The sequence below is a fragment of the Poecilia reticulata genome, chromosome 22 (assembly GCF_904066995.2).
Source record: "Poecilia reticulata chromosome 22, P_reticulata-male-v2, whole genome shotgun sequence".
NCBI lineage: Eukaryota > Metazoa > Chordata > Actinopteri > Cyprinodontiformes > Poeciliidae > Poecilia > Poecilia reticulata.
Window position 1 is genome coordinate 17,624,502 of NC_088851.1, and position 21,604 is coordinate 17,646,105.

The 21,604-nt window shown below is 39.2% G+C and overlaps 1 protein-coding gene across 4 annotated transcripts; it reads right to left on the bottom strand.

Annotated features, from left to right (window-relative positions):
* Positions 1-21: 21 nt before the first annotated feature.
* Positions 22-21,182, bottom strand: cep170ba (centrosomal protein 170Ba). 4 transcript variants are annotated; one of them, XM_081603656.1, is made up of 19 exons: positions 20,914-21,182; positions 19,505-19,642; positions 17,881-17,970; positions 16,360-16,440; positions 15,676-15,732; positions 15,319-15,475; positions 12,356-12,484; positions 9,952-10,446; positions 9,023-9,873; positions 8,701-8,859; positions 7,555-7,693; positions 5,852-7,462; positions 4,785-4,926; positions 4,092-4,197; positions 3,302-3,424; positions 3,130-3,218; positions 2,067-2,160; positions 1,904-1,955; positions 22-1,817 (listed from the first exon to the last, which is right to left on the bottom strand). In XM_081603656.1, the coding sequence occupies exons 2-19, from the start codon at positions 19,607-19,609 to the stop codon at positions 1,588-1,590; spliced, it is 4,710 nt and encodes a 1,569-aa protein (XP_081459782.1). In that variant the 5' UTR covers positions 19,610-19,642; positions 20,914-21,182; the 3' UTR covers positions 22-1,587. The 4 variants fall into 4 exon arrangements, with proteins under 4 accessions (XP_081459782.1, XP_081459781.1, XP_081459780.1 ...); XM_081603655.1 differs by having other exon boundaries at positions 4,785-5,031; positions 8,707-8,859; positions 20,914-21,180; XM_081603654.1 differs by having other exon boundaries at positions 4,785-5,031; positions 20,914-21,180.
* Between the last annotated feature and the right edge of the window lie 422 nt (positions 21,183-21,604).

The following is a 21,604-nucleotide window of genomic DNA, read 5'->3' on the forward strand; positions in this document are numbered from 1 at the left end:
TACACAAAAGGGAAAAGAATACAGGTTTGCTGATTAAATTTATTTGAAATTACAAAAAAAAAATCATTAAATAACTTAGACAAACAATAACACACCAAAAAGTACCAGTAAATTACAACCAAATCATTTAGGATGGAAAAAGGAAACTCAATTTGACACAAGATTCATCATCTCTGAAACTCTTGAGGGCAGGGGTCACAAAAACAAGACATGGACTCTTCTCCATAAAGAAGAAGCAGCAGCAGATTTAGAAACAAAAACCCAACAGTAAATGCTTTCTTTGTTTGGATTTGTAAACAACTCTTATACTGGCTGCATGAAACATGAGCCCACACAGCTGTACAGCACGTTAGTTTCTTCCCAGTTACAGTCAGCGACACATAGTGCATTGAGGAAAACAAAAGTTTTCCGTAAAAAAAAAACATGTGTAAAATAATAAATGGGAGGGAAAACATTCTACATTGGTGCAAAATAGCAAGAGTGAGAGGTAATTTGTGGGACGTACAGATATGTTCAGACATCTAAACACTCAGCTTAATCATGGCTTACAGTTATGTAGTAATTTGTCAAAATGGATGCTAAAATTGCTCAATGGTGAACTAAACAGATAGGGTTGGGATAATTATCCTCTTACCGCAGTCAGACATAAAATTTGATTTAGACAAACAAGAAATTTGTTTTTTTTTTATAATAATCTTTGGCCAAATGAATTTTTGAGAGAAAAAAAAACCCTATATGTTTCAATGCCACCTTTTCTTTCTTAAAGCAGGAATGTTAAAAAAACAGGCTGCTTCTATAATCACCACTAGCTTTGTTCAGCGAGGTGGTTTAACTGTAGTGTAGTTAGCTCCTCCTCCCATTCAGATTGCACATTCCTGATGGATTTCCTTAGTTGCAAGAAATAGCTTTAAGCTCCCGAATAAAGAGAAGATGACCAAAGGAAAAAAAAAAACACACCTAGTTGTCTTTAAGCAGCTGTGTAAAAACATTCAACAGTCTGGCACAGGAGGCTGCGGAGTCTCTCCAAAATTCCTGCAGTGTCATTCAAAAAACAACTTATAAATAGCTTTTATAATCCTAAACAAATTTAGTCTAAGAAAAGGAATGTGGCACAAAAACAAAAACAGTGGGAAAAAAAAATGAACAAAAAAAGAAATGTAATGCAGTTCTGACAATACCAATACAATAATATCTGAGTTTTATTCAAAAAATATGATTTGCAGCTAAACATAAATGCATAGATTTCCCTGAGATGATTATACTCAGGCTGATTCTCAACTAAACTACATAGATACATGTTTTTAAAATCATATGTATATTAAGTTATTTTATTGGCAAATAGAGAATAATCTGCAACACAGAGTCAAGTATAACAATACGAGGTGAGATTTACTGAAATGTCACGGAACTTCCTTAAACCACCACCTCATGTGGATCCTCCCAAAAACTACACTTCAAAACATTGAGCTCACCACAACTTTATAAATCCACTCTCACTTCCTCTCAGTCTGGTTTCACTTGCACACAGCTGCTTCTGACCAGAGGCAGCAGAAGTTGGTTAACGTGTGTTTCTGTAGTTGGCAGACGTCAGACTAAATATCCCTGTCGCAGGTCATCTGGGGTCACAGCAGCCCTCCTGACGCTCTCGCTGGGTCTCGGCCCGCCGCCACGTTTGGAGACGGAGTGGACCGTCCTCCAGTCCCGTGAGGACGAAGTTCTGGACGGCTGAACTTCAGCGGAAGAGGAGGCAGCATCAGTAGCGGGGGGTGTCTTGGTAGCTTCACGTGTTCCACTGGGGTCCATGGCTGCGTTAATAACTGAAATAAGAAAAAAGAGAAGACTAAAATGTTTATGTTTGTACTAAAAATTTTTAAGATTTAAGAAGAGAGATTTAGACACTCACCCTCAAGTTGGACCTGAACCCTCCTAAGTTCTTTCAAAATAGACACCATTTCCTGAAAAACAGACATCTGACTAAGCTCAAGCGAACACTTTGAACCAGCAAAAATGAGCAAGACTGTAAATGGAAAATAATAATAAATAATAATAATAATAATAATACCAACCTTGTTGGAAATTCTGCCAACAGTAATGTCAGTGTCAGAATTAATTCGAGCCTCAATGTCCTCAGAGATTTCCAATCTGTCCTGGAACAGAACCCTAAATATGACGATAAAGAGCAACGGTCAAAAAGCTGCTGTTTAGGGTTATTCTGTACTTATGTGACCAAAACAGTATTGGCAAAATCTGGATTGTGTTACAGGCTCAGAAATACATTCTAGATATTACATTTAAATTATGACATGTTATGAAAAATATTCATTGCCAGCCTCTGCTCCAAACTCAACACCTTCAATTTTGGAAGAAATCTGCTGCTGCTAAATCCCCTCCAGAGAAAAATCTTATGGTTAGATGAAACAAATGTGGAGCCATTTGGCCAAAAATTAGTACTTGAAGGCACCGTGGAGAAGTTTTCAAACCTAAGATAATTGTGTCAATTGGCATAGAACTGTGGTAGCATCATGCTAAGGGTATGTTTCACTGCTAGTGGTGCTGGTGTGTTGCACAAAATGAAGGGAAAAAAATAATGAAGACAGAACTCCCTTTAAATTCTCATAATTTCACCATAAAGCACCAACTGGGAGTTCCCAAATTACAATAACCCTAACCACATAAAACATGGTTTTAGAAAGGATAAAAGTGGCTACCATTAAGATTGTGGATAAGCTATGACTTCAACACAATTAAAAGATCCATGGTCTATGTTTAAAAACAGGATTAGTCCCAGAAATTTGCTGATGGCTGAAAAACATGCAGCTATGAGAGAAATAGAATAGCAGGTATAAGCAGGTATTTAATTAACTGTGCATCATATTATTAATTGACAGTTGTATATTGTTCTACCATGCAAAAAAGAATCACACACCCTTGAGGTTCTAAAATTAAAGAGGCATTCATGCCCAATAAGAGTAAACAGTGTTAAAATTTTCTATTTAACAGAAAGACGGTTTCATTCATTTCTCTCTTATCCAAGTGCCATGTAGGCCAAGTAGCTCATTTTAATTACGCAAGATTCGATATTCAATGCAAACACTAAGTTCAAGTCAGAGTCTTTTCTTCAGATCTTACTTGATCTTCTCAGCGAGTTGCTCTGTGTTTTCTCTAATGGCTGCTGTGACTTGATACACAGGATTCAACGTCAAGCTGTCCACATTGACCTACAGAGAAGGAAAGATACAGTCACTCCAGAGCAAAAGGTTTAAAAACCCAAGATGAAAGGCAGCTCATCATTATGTCAAACCTCTTTTCTGTTTGGAGCAGATTGTCTGGAGCTCTGTTCAAGGTCGCCTGATCCCCGGTCAGAGTCTCTATTTGGTGCAGAACTTTGTTGGTGGCTTACCTCAGGCTCTGAGACATAAGGGACCTTGGAGAGCAATAAGAGTTTGATATCAAGTCTCACTGGTAAGGCAAATCAGTAGATTAAAGCAGAGGCCCATTGAGAAGCAGCGATTCAGTTCAGAGTTATGCAACTACGCCAGGTGTTATGGATGTATCGATCAATCTATTTTTCCAACTTTTCTTTGTCTATAAATTGATCACTAAATGGCATGTTCGTCGATGCTGAAAACAACCTTAACAAAAATGTTATACATGGATTCTGATCATTAAAAAAAATGGAATAAGAAAACTAGATATTGGTACCGGCTGCTCAACCCGATCGTTGCATCACTGAGATTTTATTTTACTATTTATTATTCATTTAATTTCTCCCCGTTGCTTTAAAATTGCCTCATGTGTGTATGAAGTAGTCAAGACAGGAAACATATAAAAATATATAAACAAATGTAGGTAAAAAAAAATCTCCACACTTAAAGTTTAATTTATAGACATGTACAGTTATTCAAATTAGGGAAAGATTTCAAAGAGTTATGAAAGCAATAATGTTTGTATCTTCACATTTGTAAACTACAGATTAAATCATAACATATATAAAAACATTTTTTACTGCATCATATTAAAAACTGAACAACAACTAGTGCTGTTTATAATGCAAAAAACTTGAAAGTCAGTGTGCTGCACATGTGATGTACCTGTTTATTGCTCTCCGCTTCAGGCGTTTGTGCTTCACCTTCACCTGCTACATCATGGATTTCTCTGGCTAAAATAGCCAAGTCTTTGGCCAAGTCTTGACTCAACCTTATATTTAGAAAGACAGAAGCAGAAAAAAAATCAAAGCAGTCATGTCATGAAATAAGTGGGGAGAAGTTCATAGTGTTTTTGAAGTCAAGTTGACCTCGCAGTCACTGGAAAAGATGTCTGAGATGAAGCTGTTATCTGCACAGCAGCCAAAGCAATTATACTGTTGTTTTATGTTCTCATCCCTTTTTGTGAAAGTGTAGGACGATCTGTTGTTGTACAGCTCAATTTATATCTCTTTGGCTCCATAATAAAAGTATGGAGATATTTATTTTACCGTAAAGGTAAACTGCAACTTGCTCTGCTGCCAAGGCCAAATAGTTAATGTAGATGTTTTACATCAAACTAGAGTATAGTTCAATGCCCAGGTAAATTTACGTCGGTCTCTATGATATTGGTCAGCTACAGATTTACAAAATATGCCTACAATTTAATTACATTTTGAAAAAAATAAATAAATATCGGTCAATGTGTGAATCTCTGCATTTTTCTCCAACTTTATCAAGCATAAGTATAATTTTAAATAATTTAAAGAACATTTATGTTTGGTTTAAAGATGCAAGTTTTGGGTTTGCTATATTTCCTACCGAGCAATCTCAGCACTGTGATTGGTCCAGTTATGGAAAGCTTCTCCTTCATGGCTCTCCTCCTCGGAGTTTCTGCTGCGGGGTTTCGGGTGCTGGGCAATCACTGGTTGGGGTCGAGGCTGACTGCGTGGACCATGAGAAGCTGAGGAAGGTTGGGAGCGTTTGTGTTTAAGATTGCTCCAGTTTGATTCATACTCTTCATCTGAGGTAGAGGTATAGTCAGAGCCCTTGTGTCGCCTCCTAGAGCCTTGCCATTGTGAGTTGGTTAGAGTTATCCAAAACAAGGACAAAGAAGTGGGGAAAAGGAGAGAAACAAGAGTGCAATGAAGGAACACCTTTGGAAAAACACACCACCATTTACTTCAGAGAGGAGTCACCAAAATATTTCCCAGAGCAAGAGGCAGGAAAGATGCTGCAGTAGTCCTCGTCTCCACATCTACTACTTTAGTGACTTTCTAAGGTGCCCAAATTGTGTATAACCAAAAACGTCCACAGTTTCTGAAAACCCATTAGTGAAAACTCTTGCATATCCCAAGAAACCTTTAATTTAATATAGTTCAGAAGAAGAATGGTAACATGGCTGAAATGCTTGAACAATTGTATGCATTAGTTTTAAATAACACTATATAATAACCCAGAGCAGATAAGAAATACATGTTTCATAAATACTTTGCAGTTAGTGTTTTAGATGTTAGTAAAATGCCCAAAACAGTTCCCATCATCACTAGCATAAATCACAAATGAATATATAAGATTGCTGCACATTTTTCATGTAATATTTTTCATCCAAATATGGATCAGTTAATACTTAGCTCAGGTTGTATAACTATAACAATGTCTTTAATACAAATAATTTTATATTCTCCATTATCTTTTTTCCATCCTTTTCCAGACATTGGAATTAGCCGAATCAATTCCATGTTTTTCCAAAACCATGATGGAACCTGATTAATGTGTCAAAGATGTCACCCTAACTGAGACTTTACTCTGCTTTGAGTCAAGACAAAATTCTCCCATTTAACTTCATCTCTTAATTCAGTCAAACAGGACCGTATATGACTACTTACTTGCTGTGCTGCTGGTATATTTGGCAGTGCTCGAGCGTGTGCGAGTAACCGGGGTTTTGTTGAGCGCTGGCTTCTGTGGCCTTTCTGTAGGTTTTGGTCCGACAGAAGAGATCCGTTGACTGGAGCTGCCGCTCTGATCTGTGCTGCGGGTGGAAAAGCTTGTGTTCCTGCTTGTCCACTGGGGGGCGGAAGAAGTTTCTGAGTCACTAGGTGCATTGAATGAACCCGCACGCCTACGGGGCATGGCCAGCATATCCAGTCTAGAGGGTTTCTTCGCTTCCTGAGGTTGCTTTGTGGAGGACTCTTGCGCTAATTTCTCAGTTTCTGTACCTTCGTTGTCAGAGGACTCTCCCAGGCGAGCTCGTCGGAGCATGGAGGCCCTGGTGGGTCTTGGGGCCGACAAGCTGTTGGCACGGCTTAACACCTGAGACACTTTGGAGGACTTGCCGTCCTCCTTCTGAAGAGGCACCGTGTATTTGTAGTGCGTTTGGTTGTTGCTGCTTTCCTGATCGGAGTAAGGTAAACTGGGAGGGTCATCACTCAGGTCTGTGGAGCCGCGTTTGCCCACACTACGTCTCAGTCCAACATGCCTCCTGATGGGTTCTGGCTTGTTTTCACCATTTGAACCATAAGAGCGTTGCTTTTCAGTTTGACTATTTGACTCTTGACTAGGATCAGTAATCTTGTCTCTATGAAGGTTACCAGCTGATGCTCTTTTAACAAATGTGTGTGTTTTGATTTTATTGCTGTGCTGGCTGACAGTGCTGGAAGTATCCACATCAGAGTCTCCTGACAGAGAGTCCATTATGGGGGACGGAGTAGTCACTGGTGGTCCTGTTTGGAGTTTGGCCTCCAAAACAGCCAGAACATCCTCTGTCTGTTTGAGGTAAGCATGAGTGTCCTGACTGCCGCTCCCCTGAAATAACCCGGCACCCGGCTCTCTCTGAACTGGCAGACTAGAAATGTTTGGCAGTCTGGGATTACTGGGCCTCTCCTTGGTGAAGCTCTCCTGTCTGATCAACGATGGAGCTGCAGCTTCTTTACCTTCTGGACTCTCTGTCCTCTGGTCCAATGTGGGAGCAGAAGCAATGTGCTTCATGCCAGAGTTCTGAATGCCTTTTTGCTTAGTTAGAGTGGCTGATGAGATGATTCTAGAAACAGACTTCCTCTCAGTCTTAGGAGTGCTGATTTTAAAGTCTCCCCGCTGCGATCTGGACTCCTCCTCTGACCCGATATAAAAAGATGTGGACTTAAAAGGAACCCTAAGTTTGTCTTCATTGTGCTTGACTTCTGCATCAAACAGCTGCTTCCTACTCTGCTCTACAATGGATCCATCATCTGATTTGCTGGCGTCACTCAAGCTGTCAGGCTCCACGTCATCCTGTACACTTAACCTATGAACATTGTCGTCAGGCGTTGGGGTTGTTGAGGTAGTTTCCTCTAAATCGAATGTTGTGTTGGGGTTGTAATGAACATGGATGCTGGGAGTCGGAATGTCACTCTTGTCTCCGTGCGGTACAGGCGGAAGGATGCGTCTAGACTTTGTACTATCTGCATCCGAATGGTCCTGATGTTGACTGACTGTGTTTTTGTGAATGACTGTACCCCGTGCTGTAGCGAACACAAATATTAAATATCGTTCATATTCATCAGTGTGCCTCATTATCATTTCAAATAGACTCATTTCTCTTCAGGTGGCTTACCCCCTCCTGGTGGCTCCATCTGGGACAACATGTCTAAGAGGCCAGATGAAGGTCCAGATTCTGTGTAGCTGTCTGCCAAGCTGGCCCAGCGAGACATCCACTTAGGAGCCCCTTGTACCATGGCACCTGCTGGCTGAACCTGTGTAAAAACACACAACTTATTCAACATGTTTAAATATTCCAATATCCGCAGTTACAATAAAACACACAAGGAGAATTAATATGTTAGATATGTATCACAACAGCTACAAAATAAGTTAACATTTGGTTAAAAAGAGAAAAACCAAAACAGAAAAATACCCAAAGCCTCAAGCAAAGACAATAAAAGGAATCAGAAGAGAAACACCTATAATAAGAGTATGGATCAAGAAGCCAAATCAAGACCTCATTGTAAATTAATTTCTCGAACATAGAGATGCACTGAGAAATCAGCTGGTGAGTGAAATTAAACTGTTTTATACTTTCTCTTATTGATCTAAAACCTGACCTATTTCTTTAAATCAAGAAAAGAGCCATATCTAACTGCTTGGAGGTTGTCCCAACAACATTATTCATTACATCAGCTGTGACAGAGCTGAAAATGTAATAGCCATTTTCAGTACCGGAAAGGTGCACTTTTAGAAAAGTTCAGAAAATAACAAGAAGCTGACATTTTTTTAAAGCAAAAATGTTGTTTTATCATTTTAAGTACCAGTAGTTCAAATGTATTTGACACAAAACTAAAGAGTAAGGACTTAGTATCAAGTGAGATGATACATTAGTAGGGTATGTGTCTTGTAAATGCTGTAATTCTTTTCAGACGGGTTGTTTAAAAAGGTACATTTGTTTCATAACCTGGAGGATTTTACTGTATTTGTAGATATATTTGTAGTAATGCACAGAGACATATCCAAGTAACATTGGGTTATTTTTGAGAAATTTGGTTTCTTTTAATTATGGGTATTTTACTGCAAAGACAGTTAAAGTTTCTATCAGGCCAAGTTCATTTGAACTTTTTGTAGTTCCCAAACACAAATCAGAGCTTTATAAAATCTGTTGTCTGAAATCGGTCAAAAAAATCTCTAACCAGTGCATCTCTATTCAAAATATTGATTAGATTTAATGAATCAAGAATTTTTCAGTCCCAGCCGAAGCAGATGAAGTTACCTTTACCAGACTATGTCCCTGTTCTGGGGCTGGAATACCCTCACCACAGCTACTCTGCCTATACTCCTCCCTGCCCTGATCAGTAACAGGCCTAAATGCAGAGGATGCTTCTGCTTCAGCCTGGCTCATTTGCTCTGGGCTCTCAACAACACCAAACACCTGTCAGGAACAAAGCATTGCACGGATGAAGATGAAGCTGCAAACATTTCAAGCTCACATAAGAAGATTGCTGGCGAACAATTCAGGATACTTCTGTCCAGGAAGTATCCTGAAGAGAGGATACTTCAGTTCCTTGGAAAATAAGTACGACAGAGAAACTTGCCTGGTCAATCTTGCTGCGTGCCTCTTCCAGCTCCTTATCTTGAATATCTGCTTCAATAGTGTAAGTTCCCGCATCACTCAGACTGTCGTCCTCCTCATTTCTGGGGCTTCTGACTTCCACATTTTGAGCAGGCGTGACAGAGGTTCTTAGGGGAGCAGGTGGGTGAATAGGGGAGGACGTCTGTGGGTGGAGATGTCCATCAGATGGAGGGGGGCTCGCCTGGCTCTGTTCAGACTGTGAAACAACTCCTTGAGCTGCTTTAGGAGAAGATTTTTCTTTCTGCTTGAGTAATTCAGCATTAAACTCCTTCGCAAGCCTGGACCTCCGACCGACGCTGCTAAAGGGTCTTACAGAAACAGAAGAAGAAGAGCGAGAGGAAAAGCTGGTGCTGATCCTTTCATCTGTCTTTTTTCGTCGTAGAGAGCCAGCTCTTTGAAACCCTGAAGAATCGGACCCTTTCAGTGGAATAGTGAAACGCTGGGTTGGCGGAGTGGTGAAGGACGAAGATGAGTCATTTCTCTCTGTATTTGGGCTTGAGGTCTTTTGCTCCTGCTGGATCCGGAGGTTCGAGGGCTCAGGTGGGTTGGCGGTATGTGTGAAAGACTGAGAGCGCTTCTTTCTCGAGTTATCGTCAAAGAACTCGATGACGAAGGCTTGTTTTGCTTCTGCTTTGCCATGAAGGGAAAGAGACTGGGATTCTGGTGGAGAGGAAGACAGAGGTTCCTCTGGCCCTGGAGAAGTCATTGAGGTTTTAGGTGAACTGTGCAACACATATTGGGGTTCGGATTGTAGGGGCTCATTTGCGTTGACTGGCTCAGATTCAGCAGGAGCGCCGTTCTCGTAGCAGTTTGCTGAGGACAGATAGAAATGCTTAAGTAAGACAATTATCATTCAATATAAAATTTATCAGAAGTTTATAGAGGACTTACCATCCCTTAATTTCAGATCTGATGAGTGACTGTTTGTGCTGTACATATTTTCACCCTTTGACTTTCTCCTCATCATGCTTGCATTGCTTTGGACCAGCCAGTCAGCTACTTTGCTCTCTGCTGACACCACCTCTGTAGGAGTGGAAGGGGCCTCGGGGGAGGTTTGCTTGCGCTGCTGGCGAAGGGCAAACTTGGTCACATGGTCTTTGATCTTCAGTTTACCTGGACTGCATTCGTCAAACTCGATGGTGAAAGAGGCATGGCTCTGGACCACCGGAGGCGTGGGCGTGGAGGGGACAAACTGTGTGGGATCTGAGGTATCCTTTGTCGGCACCTCGTGAACCTGTGTGTTTGGGCTTTTTGCAGATTTCTGCTGGAATTCCTTTGTTGGGATCTCAAAGTAGCTGGGCTCTCGACGGAAGGAGAACATGGCCTTGGCCTGAGTGTCTGACTGAGAACGGTTCACCTCATGTCTTGGGCCATCTTTAGCAGGCTCTGTTGCAATAAAGGGATAAAAGACAAAGTGATAAACCTGTCTATGTTACTTGGACAAACTGAGAGGAAAACACCTTAAAGAGAATAGAAATAAAAGTAAAATTTTACCCTTTTATTTGGAATGAGTGTGGATGCATTCCTAAAATAACAATTCAACCTAAACATATGTGTGGCTGAAAAACATATCACATATCAGTCATGTTTCATATCAGTCGATATCAATAATTATTGACTTGTTTTTTGTTTTAAATATCATAAGTACAGCCATACTGGTGATGTGACTTTTTCTGTTTTATCCAGAGGTTTCACCCCATGCTGTTTTTTATTTTAAAGCAGTTGTGAGGCACAATGGCAAAACCTGAAACTGCTGCTGCGTAAGTAACTCAACAGGTTATTACAGTCACTCTTTGGCATCAACCAAAGAGTGACTGAATTGATGCCACCAACCTTACATAGCTGGCAGTGAGAGTTTGAATAGCTAGAGCCTTTCCTTTGCCTATGTCTCCCAGAATGCCATACGATTCTGAATCGGAGTTCAGTGAAATTAATGAACATTCTATCAGACGTGTTATCTTTTGATTAGATGACATGTCTATCTTAATATGTATTGTTATAAATTTAGTGTCTAGTCCTACCTAAACCAAGCATTTAAATTACCTTGTAACTGTTAATTAATGAACCAAATACCAAATGATCCAACTGTTAATATGAGAAAAAAATCAATCAGCTGGTCTTAGTTTCTGGTTAGACATTCCCAAATATCACATTAGGAGCTCAGAGTCCACACCAGGTTAGCTGAGCGGTACTAATCCGTTTCTCTCTGGGCAACACGAGGGGAACAATGACCCTTCCCCCCCTTCACCAGCTTATAGGGTCATAATCCATCACGAGGCGAGCAGGCAGTCAGTGCCCATCGCCATGGCGAACACCTCCTAACTGTCAGCCAGCATAATGCCCGAGGCTTAAAAGCATCCACCTCTCAGTGACAAGCACTAAGCATCACATGGCACCAACTCATAGCTGTGATGAGTTGCATTTACAGTATATACAGTGGATATTAAACTTAGAAAAAACAGAGTTAACTAAACTGTTAAAATATAAAGTTATTGAGATGTAAAACAACAGCAGCGCAATTCTTTTAAAACTATCATCGCAAATTTAACTTTTACGATTCAACTGTCTCCAAATCTTATCTTTTTTTTCATTTTAGTTTTCTTGTGAGAATTAACTTTATTAAATCACATCTCACCATAGTCTGGTTGATAAATATCTGCTCAATGCATCCAGAAGAGGTCATCACTATGTCCAAACAATGAATGGACATTAAAGCACACCCTGAAAAGTAACTTTTTGGAAGTACAAGATTTTTGTGTAATGCAATGTTAAAAATAAAACAGCTGCCATCACCTACAAAGTTCAACTGCCCTAGTTCGATTTTACCAAATAGGAGAAATAAATATTAAATATATAAACAGTTGGACAGAATCATATATAAACAGTCATTCATAATTAGAGTAACAATGGATATTTCTCCCAAAAATTGGTAAAAAAAATTTAAAAAAATAAAAAATAAATAAAACTCCAGGAATAAACTGGTTAAGGAGGCTACAGAGAGGAAACAACTGCTGATACTGGTCATGTTCTAAATGTGAAATCAGTCTCTAATATTCTTAATAGGTCTGAACTAAGAAGCATGGTAAGACAGAAGCCATTAATGTACCATGAAAACATCCATATCTGGCTAAAATGCATCAAAACCTTGAAAAAGACAGTGCTATAATCTGATGAAACCACAATTCCAAGCGGTATATTAGTATAAAACACTTTATTTTTGACCCAAAACCTTCATATATCTACTAGAAATATGAGATACATGTCCACTGTACAAACATAGAATGCATTCTCTGACCTGAAGCCTCATCTTCTGGCATTTTTCCACCTCTGTTCTGCTTTGTGTTGGCTTGTTCCTCATCTTCCCCCCACCAGGAAGGTTGGCCATATAGAGGAGTGGGCTTAGATATTGGAGAATCTATAGGAGCTGGAAGAAAAATCATGTATACTCAGATTCAGTACATATGCCAGAGTATGTACTCAGGCATATATGCTAACACAGGAGAACAACAGATATTTGCTCATTTTTTTTCTGAGGGAAACTAAAATCTGTATTGAGAAACTGTTTAGCCGCACTATAAGAATTGCAGCACTACACTTCTTGCAGCACTTAGTTTTGTTGCACATTCCCATGATTTAAAGGGGTTCAACTACTGTACCAGCAGTATCATGCAGACCACCTAATCTAATCCATCTCATGAGATGACAGTGTAGTTAATCCTAATCTTCCATGAAAAGAAAAAAAAAAATACAGAACATAAAAACATAATAAATTAAGGCGTCTTGTAGATACAGACACTCTAATCCATGCAGTTTAAACTCTTATTATTGCAGCACAAAGAAGAGTTTTTCTGCTTTGGTGTTGCCATGTAACCTGGCACACTTCCACTCACATTCCAGCATGCCCATAATGGATTAATCAGATAATCTAAGAGCTGCTTTTTTGGCGTGATGGATAGGACCAAACAGCCTGTTTAGAGGTTTAATATGGCGCCACAAACACAGGCATTAGAAACACTTTACCACTGTTGCCTTGGATACATGCAATAAGATGTAAACACAGTGACAAGAGAAGAACAGGGGCATGTTACCAATTCCTTTCCTCTTACTCAGTCATCTCGTTTTAGCTCAAGAAAACATGCACGAGCACGGCAAAGTGCCCTCTGCTGAGTTATGATGAGATTGTTAAAGAAAATAATTTATGAAAGAAGAAAATAAACTTATAAAGCACATCTTTACACATAAACATGAGACGCTTTTTAGGTCGAAATTCCATATTTTTCCGGACTCAAGTTTCCTGAGTTCTCAGTCCTTTTCAAACCCCTTTTTAAAATGTATTAATCCAAAATATTCCTATGTATTCTTTGTAAAACTATTTCTACTTTCAAGAAGGAAGGTACAAAAATCAGAGCAAAGAAAGGTACGAAGGAAAAACAAGTGTACTTAAAAGGTTAGACGGATCAACAGATAGACAAATGATCGAATAGATGGCTGGACCGATTAATGGCTGAATAAAAATATTGATGGACTGAAGTATAGATGGACAAAGGGTTGATTGGACAGATGGATACAGCAAACAAACAGACAAAATGATGGATGGAAAAAGGGAGGGATGGACAGAAGGACAGATGGAAGATGGATAAAAATATGGACGGATGGATAGATTGATAGAGGGAGGCATGGACAGATGGACAAACAGATGGCCAGACAAATAAATAGATAGATGTGCAGAAAGATGGACAGAAAGATGGTTGGAATTTCAGAAGGATGGTTGCATAACTTTAAGATAGAATAAAGTCTGAACAGAAATTCTCAACACTCTATGTTCTCTGTGCTTTCTAGACCTGAATAAAAAACAAAAAAACAACAACATACAAATGACATCATTTTTCAAAGAGCAAACTCAGCTACTCCTAAATAGATGGTTTTCTAAAATTAAAGGTTATTGCATTAGAGTACACTCAGGATATCTCATGCTCTTTCTCTTAAACACTAAAACTACCCCAAATGATTTTGGGGTAAAATAGGCCTGACTGAACCACAAACACTGTACAACTGGAGCGTCCTGCCCTGCAGCAGCTGGAGGTTTGGATCCCCTCCACATCCTGCAAGGAAAAAAGGAGTACCAACACGCTGAAGAAAAAATACAATAGCTCTTTCAGTAGCGGAGAAAGCCAGATTAACACATTCAATCCACAGTAGGAAGAAAAATGTATGGTAACTTCATCTGAAGAGAATGAGTTTGCATAAAAGTCAACAGAGATATGAAAAGCAGGTTTCATGCTAAAGAGGCCTTTCTACACATGCTCCCACACAAACACACTGCCTATCAACAAAGGTAAGAGGTAAGTTGCTGCTGCAACTTTAGCTTTAGCTTCTCAGGCGAGCTTTGAAACGGCATCCTTATCTTATTGTGTCAGTACACACAGAAAGACAGGCGAAGGTTAGTTTGGTTATCTGTCTTTTGAGAGCTGGCTCACAACAGCAAAATAAATAGCTGACTGCAATCTGTAACTGTATGAATCAACAAACTTAATGGTGAAAAAGTTCAGAGTTTGAAATGATTTGTTTCTAGAAGAGCGATAGGCTCCAGTAGGAAAAAAAAAATCTATTTTAAGCATAAGTGGAAGTTTTTCCCACCACATTCAAAGGGCGTAAAGCTAAATAAACCACAACTGCAATAGTTGAGTCAGTGTGAATGAAGCTCATTCACAAAGTGCTTCCACTGAGCAGACAGTTGTCTCACTGTTTCCCTTATGTCAACACTGCAAAACAGGATTAAATGAGTAAATCTTAGAGCAGAACGTGAGAGAGTTCAAATATAGGCTTTCACCTCCAGATCTTCCACAACAAGAACCAGTCATCTCTGCTGGCACCCCAACTCTAGTTAGCAGCCAGACATGTCTGAGAAAGATAAGGACGCTTGTCCTTAACTCCAAACTCACTCATCTGGCCAGGCCGGGGATGTCAAGATCGATTCCTTTGCAGACACCACAGGATTGTCGCTTCAGCCTCTCTCTTAACATGCCGTCCTAATCTCACACCAGGGAAGCTCTTAATAAAAAAAGCCTCCACTGCTCTATCAGGGGATCTCTAACCAAAGCTGACCAGCACATGGAGGCTCAGTAAGACTTCCTCTTTCCTTGTGTGAGAACAGGACATTCAAATCCATTTAAGGTAGAACTGTTCTACTCAATAGCACATGGGTTTGGTTAAAGCAAACTGCTTTCTCAGAAGCATATATCTGCTGTTATGGTTTACCTGTGAGTGACTGGGCCTTACGCTCAGACTTTTCCTGCAGTTTGACATTAGAAACAGCGTCTTTGTTCTTCTCCGAGCTCTCAAGCTGCTGTTTTTCCTTCGACTTGGCTTCCAGAGATTTTATGCTGAGCTGCAGCTGGCTGGTGTACTTCTCGTGCTGCAAAAACAGACAACAGGCAGGCAGGATATGAGAAATCTGGCTAACAATCAGGACAGATGTGAACTGCTCTTATACATAAGGAAGGATATCCAACAGGAACTAGCTTAATTTAAACACTTAGAACCAAGTGAATACATTGAGCATTTTCAGCAGACCACTCAAAGACAGAGAAGAGACAGGATGTCAGTATTTCTTACTTTCAGAGCTTCCTCTGGGACCTTGTGTTGATTCTTCTCCAAGATATACACATGGACATGTGCAGAGCAAGTTAAAGTACTCAATTTTATTTTAAATCAATGCAACAGTTTATAATCTAGAGAAGCAGATACAACCAACAAACTCCAAACTTGTTGCCTAAATTTAGCCTGATATGCCAAGAGCAGAAGATTCTGCCCAATGGCAGCCAGCCAGTGATTTGTAGAAAACCAGTTGGAACTTTTGCTAAATTAAAAAAACAATATGAACATATTGATCACAATGGATTGCTATAGATTAGATCATTAATAGGATGAAGACGCCTTGACTGAATTAGTTCTGTCTGGAATAGTTCATTGTAATTTGCTCACTAAGAACTCATACTGTGTTCTGAACTGCATTGATAAGCATATTTAAATCCATCTTCTTTTTTCATTATCTTAACTAAATTTACCCACTCATGAGTTTCCCTGAGTGTCAAAGGGGGCTTCAAATGTTGGCCATAATCAAAAAGATTTGAATGTACAGCATTAATCCTTCCTATGCATTAATTCCAGAGAATTAATGCATAAGAAGAAGGAAAAGAACATTAAACATATTTGCTCATAGTAACTGCCTATAAGGCAGGATTAACCAAACAACAGCAGAATGTGAGCCACCTGTGAAAGAAATTAATGAAAAAGGATATCATAACCGAAGCGAATAACGTCGGACAGCTTCAGGGTGATGTAAGTCTGGTCCGGGATCCTCAAGTCATTCACAAACGTCTGCAAGACAAAAATCAATGCATTTTATAGTGACTCGCAAAAATATTTACAAACTTTTTCACAGTTCAGTCTCTTAAAACTTTAAGATAATTTTATTGGAAGAAAAACTCATTTCAAAACTTTTACACAAATACAAATCTGATAAGTGTTTAGTGTATCTATTCAGCCCCCTTAACTCAGAGAACCACAATATAAAATCTAATGCAAACAAGTTCCACAAGAAAGTCATCTAAATAGAATCCACTTGTGTGGGCTACAAGCAGAAACGCTGAGTGAGGAAGAAAACTAACGCATCATTAACGCATTATGTTTTATCCTCACAATAAAACATAATGAAGGCATCATGCTGAGGCAATGATAGGCAGAGATGGGGTGGAATGAAAAATTGTTCATTAGATGCTTTTGATAAAAAATTTTTAGCCTTTTTGTCACTTTATGTTGTCTTGGACTTATGTTGATTTAATAAGCTTATTTAAAGGTTTATTGTTGGTATTAACCAGAAAACAGCCACTGGATACTGTATACAAGCTTCATTGCAACACACAGACTGCATAACACCTGCGTGGGTTCTTATGTTGCTACAGTATCGTAGGTCCAGCCCTAACCTGAATAGAGCAAGTCCAAGCACATTTTCTGCTGTATAAATGCAGCTATGTTGTGACAACACTTAAAAAATCAATTCAGGCTCAGATTAATTTACTTTTTCACCCCATGGCTGTGACTGGGTATTTCCAAATCAGACTGTGGTGCATGGCGTGAGCTGGACTGAAAAAATTCAGATGGTGAAGGAGGGTGGGAATAAAACTGAGCAAAGTTTGGCTCAAAGTTTGATTTTTATAATGAATATGTGACAACTCAGATGAACTGCCTGTTTGTTCCATGCAATCTCGTCCTGAACGTGTTTTTTTCTCACTAGAATTAATTCACTATAAAATGGGATTATATTATGCAACAGCAACCCTCTCTACACTTCCATACTGGTGAGATGAAAATAAAGAAACAACTGACTGATCTCTCTTGGTTTTCCGTCTGTCTCAAGCCAGCACGGAAGAAAAGGATTCTAGTGTTACTGTTCAGATCCCAAAATCTGGAGGAACAAGTAAAACACGGCGCACAAAGACCAGATTTTGTTCCGTGACCAAATACTGCTTAGTGGATTTCAGTTACAGGTCTCCACACTGTTCCGCTCCAATTCATTTCGTCTGCAGTTACTGAGATCACAAGAAACACTCAGTGACAACAATGACAAGTTTCTCCCAATGACCAACTCTGGATTTGAGTGGGATAATGGTGCAGTGTAGTGGCAGCACAGCAGTAACGGGAGAAGGGCACAGAGTAGCAAACAATGAAGCTCTGGCTCCAGGACAAGCCAGTTTGCTGGTTTTCACTTTTCTAACAGCCATTTGTGGCATCTGCGGTGCTCAGGATGGAGTAACTCACCCCATTCAAGCTGCCAAGGTCCTTCACCATGTGCTCGTCTCGGTTTTGGTCATAGTTGATCACAGCATGCTGTTTGTCCACGCTGCGAGACTGCAAGAGAAAAGTAAGAAACAAAGTACAACTTAAATAGTGGCCCAAACATTGAGGAAAAACTGAGAAATGTGTACCTGAATTAATAACTTAGGAACATCAAAAGGAAAAGAGAATAAAAGCAATACTGAATGGTACACCTACTGACAGTCAGCAGTGCATTAATTTAATAAATAAAAATGTTATTAAATTAGGTTCCTGTATGGACCAAGTGACAGATAAAAAATCCTGTTGAAGACCAAATTTTGTCCGAACATCAGCTAAAGTCAACTAGGATGCAAAGAAACAGGTGAACACATAGAGTCAGAGACACAGTGGAATGGTGTAGATCAAAGTATATTCAAGTTTTAGCATGGCCCATGTAAAAACAAGCTACTGAGAATGTGTGGCAAAACTAAAGTAAATCTAAAGTTGGTCCTCCTCGTGTATCAAACTATTTTTACAGATAACAACAGAGCAAAGACCTGCCTCCCTTTATTTTACACAGACTGAGCACATTACTGATCTGACTAAGTCTTTTCTGCTCATTAGCATCCTGGGCCTCCCTGTCAAAGAAAAAGGAAAAACTGTGACTGATTGTCAAATTAATTCGCCAAATTAGCACTGTCCTCAAACGAACCGTTGGCAGTTCCGTTGTAAATAATGTTGGACACAGAGAACAACTATTCAGATGCTTTTGTTAGTGTCTTAAAGTTTTTAGGTGGCTTGTAAACACTGTCCTGCTCAGAGTGATGGGTTTATCAGCTGCTTTGCACTCCCGATTAGTTTATCTGTGAGTGATAATATCAATAATACGTTATTAACTCAATGACTCAAAGCTTCACTTTGCTCCCATTATCAGAATGAGAAAGTCTGAACTCCTGACACTGACAAATAATAAACCCATCACTGAAGTGGAAACAAAGTAGATGTCTGGACTATTGTTAGAAAGGAATGCCCATCCAGATAGAAATCAAACAGCCCGGCCCGAAATAATGCTGTTTAAAACGACTTCACATAAGGGAAATTTTTGTTTTTCATGCAAAACAGGAATCTCATCTTTCAGAAAAGCCACGAAAAAACAATCAATTTTAAACTATTTGGGCCACAAACTGGTTGCACCGGGTCAGTTCCAAATGAGAAATAGAAAAGGCATGCATCGGTGTACACTGTAAGAAGCTGTGGGGGAGTTTCTGCTTGCAACACTGCCTAAATGTGGATCAGCGTAACGTTTTAATCTAAGAAACTTCTGTGGTTTAGCAGGGCATTTCTGTGTTCAACACACCAAATAATTGTACAAACTGCCTTGGAGAGTGCATTCCTCTTTTACTGCTCTAAATACAGATTGAGAAGGAAATTATCATGCAAAGACCACAAGGAAAATGTGGAGCAAAACAACACAGAAGGAATGACATAGCTGCATTTCAAATGGGAGCCTAGGGGAGCTTACAGTCAGACATTACTGAAGAGGACTCAGAACATTTCTTAACCTTGGTTTACATATTGAACACTGATTGTCAGCTGAACTTTACGTCACAGCATCATTTGGACTCACCTGCAACATCAGCTCACATTCTTCTCGGCCAACAAAGATCATTTCCCGGGGCAGCCGGTGGCGCGTACCCGAGCTGCTGACCAGGAACCATGACGTGACGCTCATGTTGGGGCCACGTGTCAGGATCTTTTTGGCATCCTGGAAACAAAACATACAACATATCCATCAATTTTTTATTCAGGCTTATCCTAAATACATTGAAAGTACTTCATCTGTTTGGATAATTTACCAATCACCTTTCACTCATGTTAAGGTAACTGTTGTGAAAAGTTGGTAACAAGCTGTTAACTTCCCAGCTGCAGGCTGACTACTTGAGCATTGCCTGACTAATGAAGTAGCTTATACTAGCCTGGTATACTTGTCTTAATAAAGAGCAGAATAGCAAAAAAAAGGACAATATTCTGCACAATAACCATATCATTTGTCAAACACTAACAGATTTAGTTGGTTTTTATTTTATATTTGTATAAGTATGTAACAAACAAAAATAACTACATAATATATCTAACATTCTTGTAACAGACATGTTACACTCAGCAGATCTGCAGCAATTGTTTTTGAATCAAACAAATAAAGGAATTAAGGATGAAACACTGTTCTTACATACCTATCAAAATGTCCTTAGTTTAGTTTTATTAAACTTTATTATATGTGATTGTTTCTCCGTATACCAATGAATAATGGATTGTTTAAGGTTATCATAAAGAAAATGTTTGCCAAAAAAAAGACAGGTTTGGCTGAGATTAATGTCAAATTAATCTAAGATGGTTTAACCAACCATTTCTTGCCTGACGGTGTTTCCATTTGCATTTGAGATGATGTAATGTTCTTAAGGATAAACACACAACATATTATCTATTTTTTTAATAAGTTTTTTTGCATAACTTCACCTCTTCCTGTTTAACACAAGGGAGTATCAGTACAGAATTAGAGCTCTTAACCTCACGCCTTAGCTTAAGTAATCAATCCAATAATGGCCACAAGTCACTTAGTGGCAGACATTTTAAAGACATTATTTAAGAAAACTGATAACATTTTAAAGTCAACACATTTCCGAATGGGATTTAATCTAATCAACTGAGATATAAATACATTTTAACTTACAACACGCTAGTAAACATGCCAATTGAATCTCAATCTATGAACGTTAGCTAACAACTTAAAACTTTCAGTGGAGACTTTACTTCCTGTAACATTACTAAGCTAAATATTACTGACAAAATTAACCGTAAATATTTATATTTGCAAGTGTAAACTTGTGTATTTTCTCGTAAGAGACAATCCAGCTGTTTGAAATGTCCCTAGCTGGTGTTCGTTGCTGGTATTGTTTAGCTAACGTCTGTCAACTTCTTTAGACCGCAACAAGCTTTCTCTCCAATGATTTGTTCCCAACAGGAGTACAGACTCACCTTAAACGCCTTTTCTGTTTTACGCCTTAGTGAAGCCAGTGTTTTAACGTCGTAACGTCAATGAAACTCGACGACCGACATGAAACCAACAGGTGACTCGAGCCAGGTAATGTCTAACACACCCTCTTCCTCCTTTTGGGAATGACAACCGAACTAAGCTCTCCTCCAAACGCCTCCAGCCTCTAGTCCCGACACGGTGACGACAACGTCCCATCAAACGGGTTTAATCTGAGATTAGAGAAAAGACAGAGGTCTTACTCTGACTGAATTCCGAGCGCAGCAAAACGAATAGCCACGCCCCCTGTGCACGCCTTGTTAAGGTGTCAAAACGTTTCCACTTGAGTGCGATACGGGAGAATATTTCGGCCATTAGAAAGAATCAAATTGTAAATGTTTTGAAACTTATGAAGATGAGATTCAGTCTCACACTCTAAATTCTAGATTTGCCTTTCAGCGTTATATGGCATTCAGAATCAAAATAATTAGATTCAAATTAATTATGAGTTCTGATAGTTTGGAGATACAGCCTAGGTTTTAAGTTAGAATGGGATTTAAAGTTACAAATTAAATTTTTTAAATAATAGTATTTAAGATTAAGTTTTGAATTTTAGTAATAGTATTAAAATTGAAATTCAAAGTCAGATTTCAAGTCATAATTCTGAGATTTAAACTTTTAACTTGCTCTACTAAT

Excerpts from the sequence above, each read along its gene's own strand:
- cep170ba (XM_081603654.1), bottom strand. The coding sequence starts at position 19,609 with ATGAGCGTCACGTCATGGTTCCTGGTCAGCAGCTCGGGTACGCGCCAC. Across the intron at positions 7,463-7,554 it reads GATGGAGCCACCAGGAGGGG|CACGGGGTACAGTCATTCAC; the intron begins GTAAGCCACCTG and ends TGTTCGCTACAG. Across the intron at positions 3,425-4,091 it reads AAGCGGAGAGCAATAAACAG|GTCCCTTATGTCTCAGAGCC; the intron begins GTACATCACATG and ends TTGCTCTCCAAG.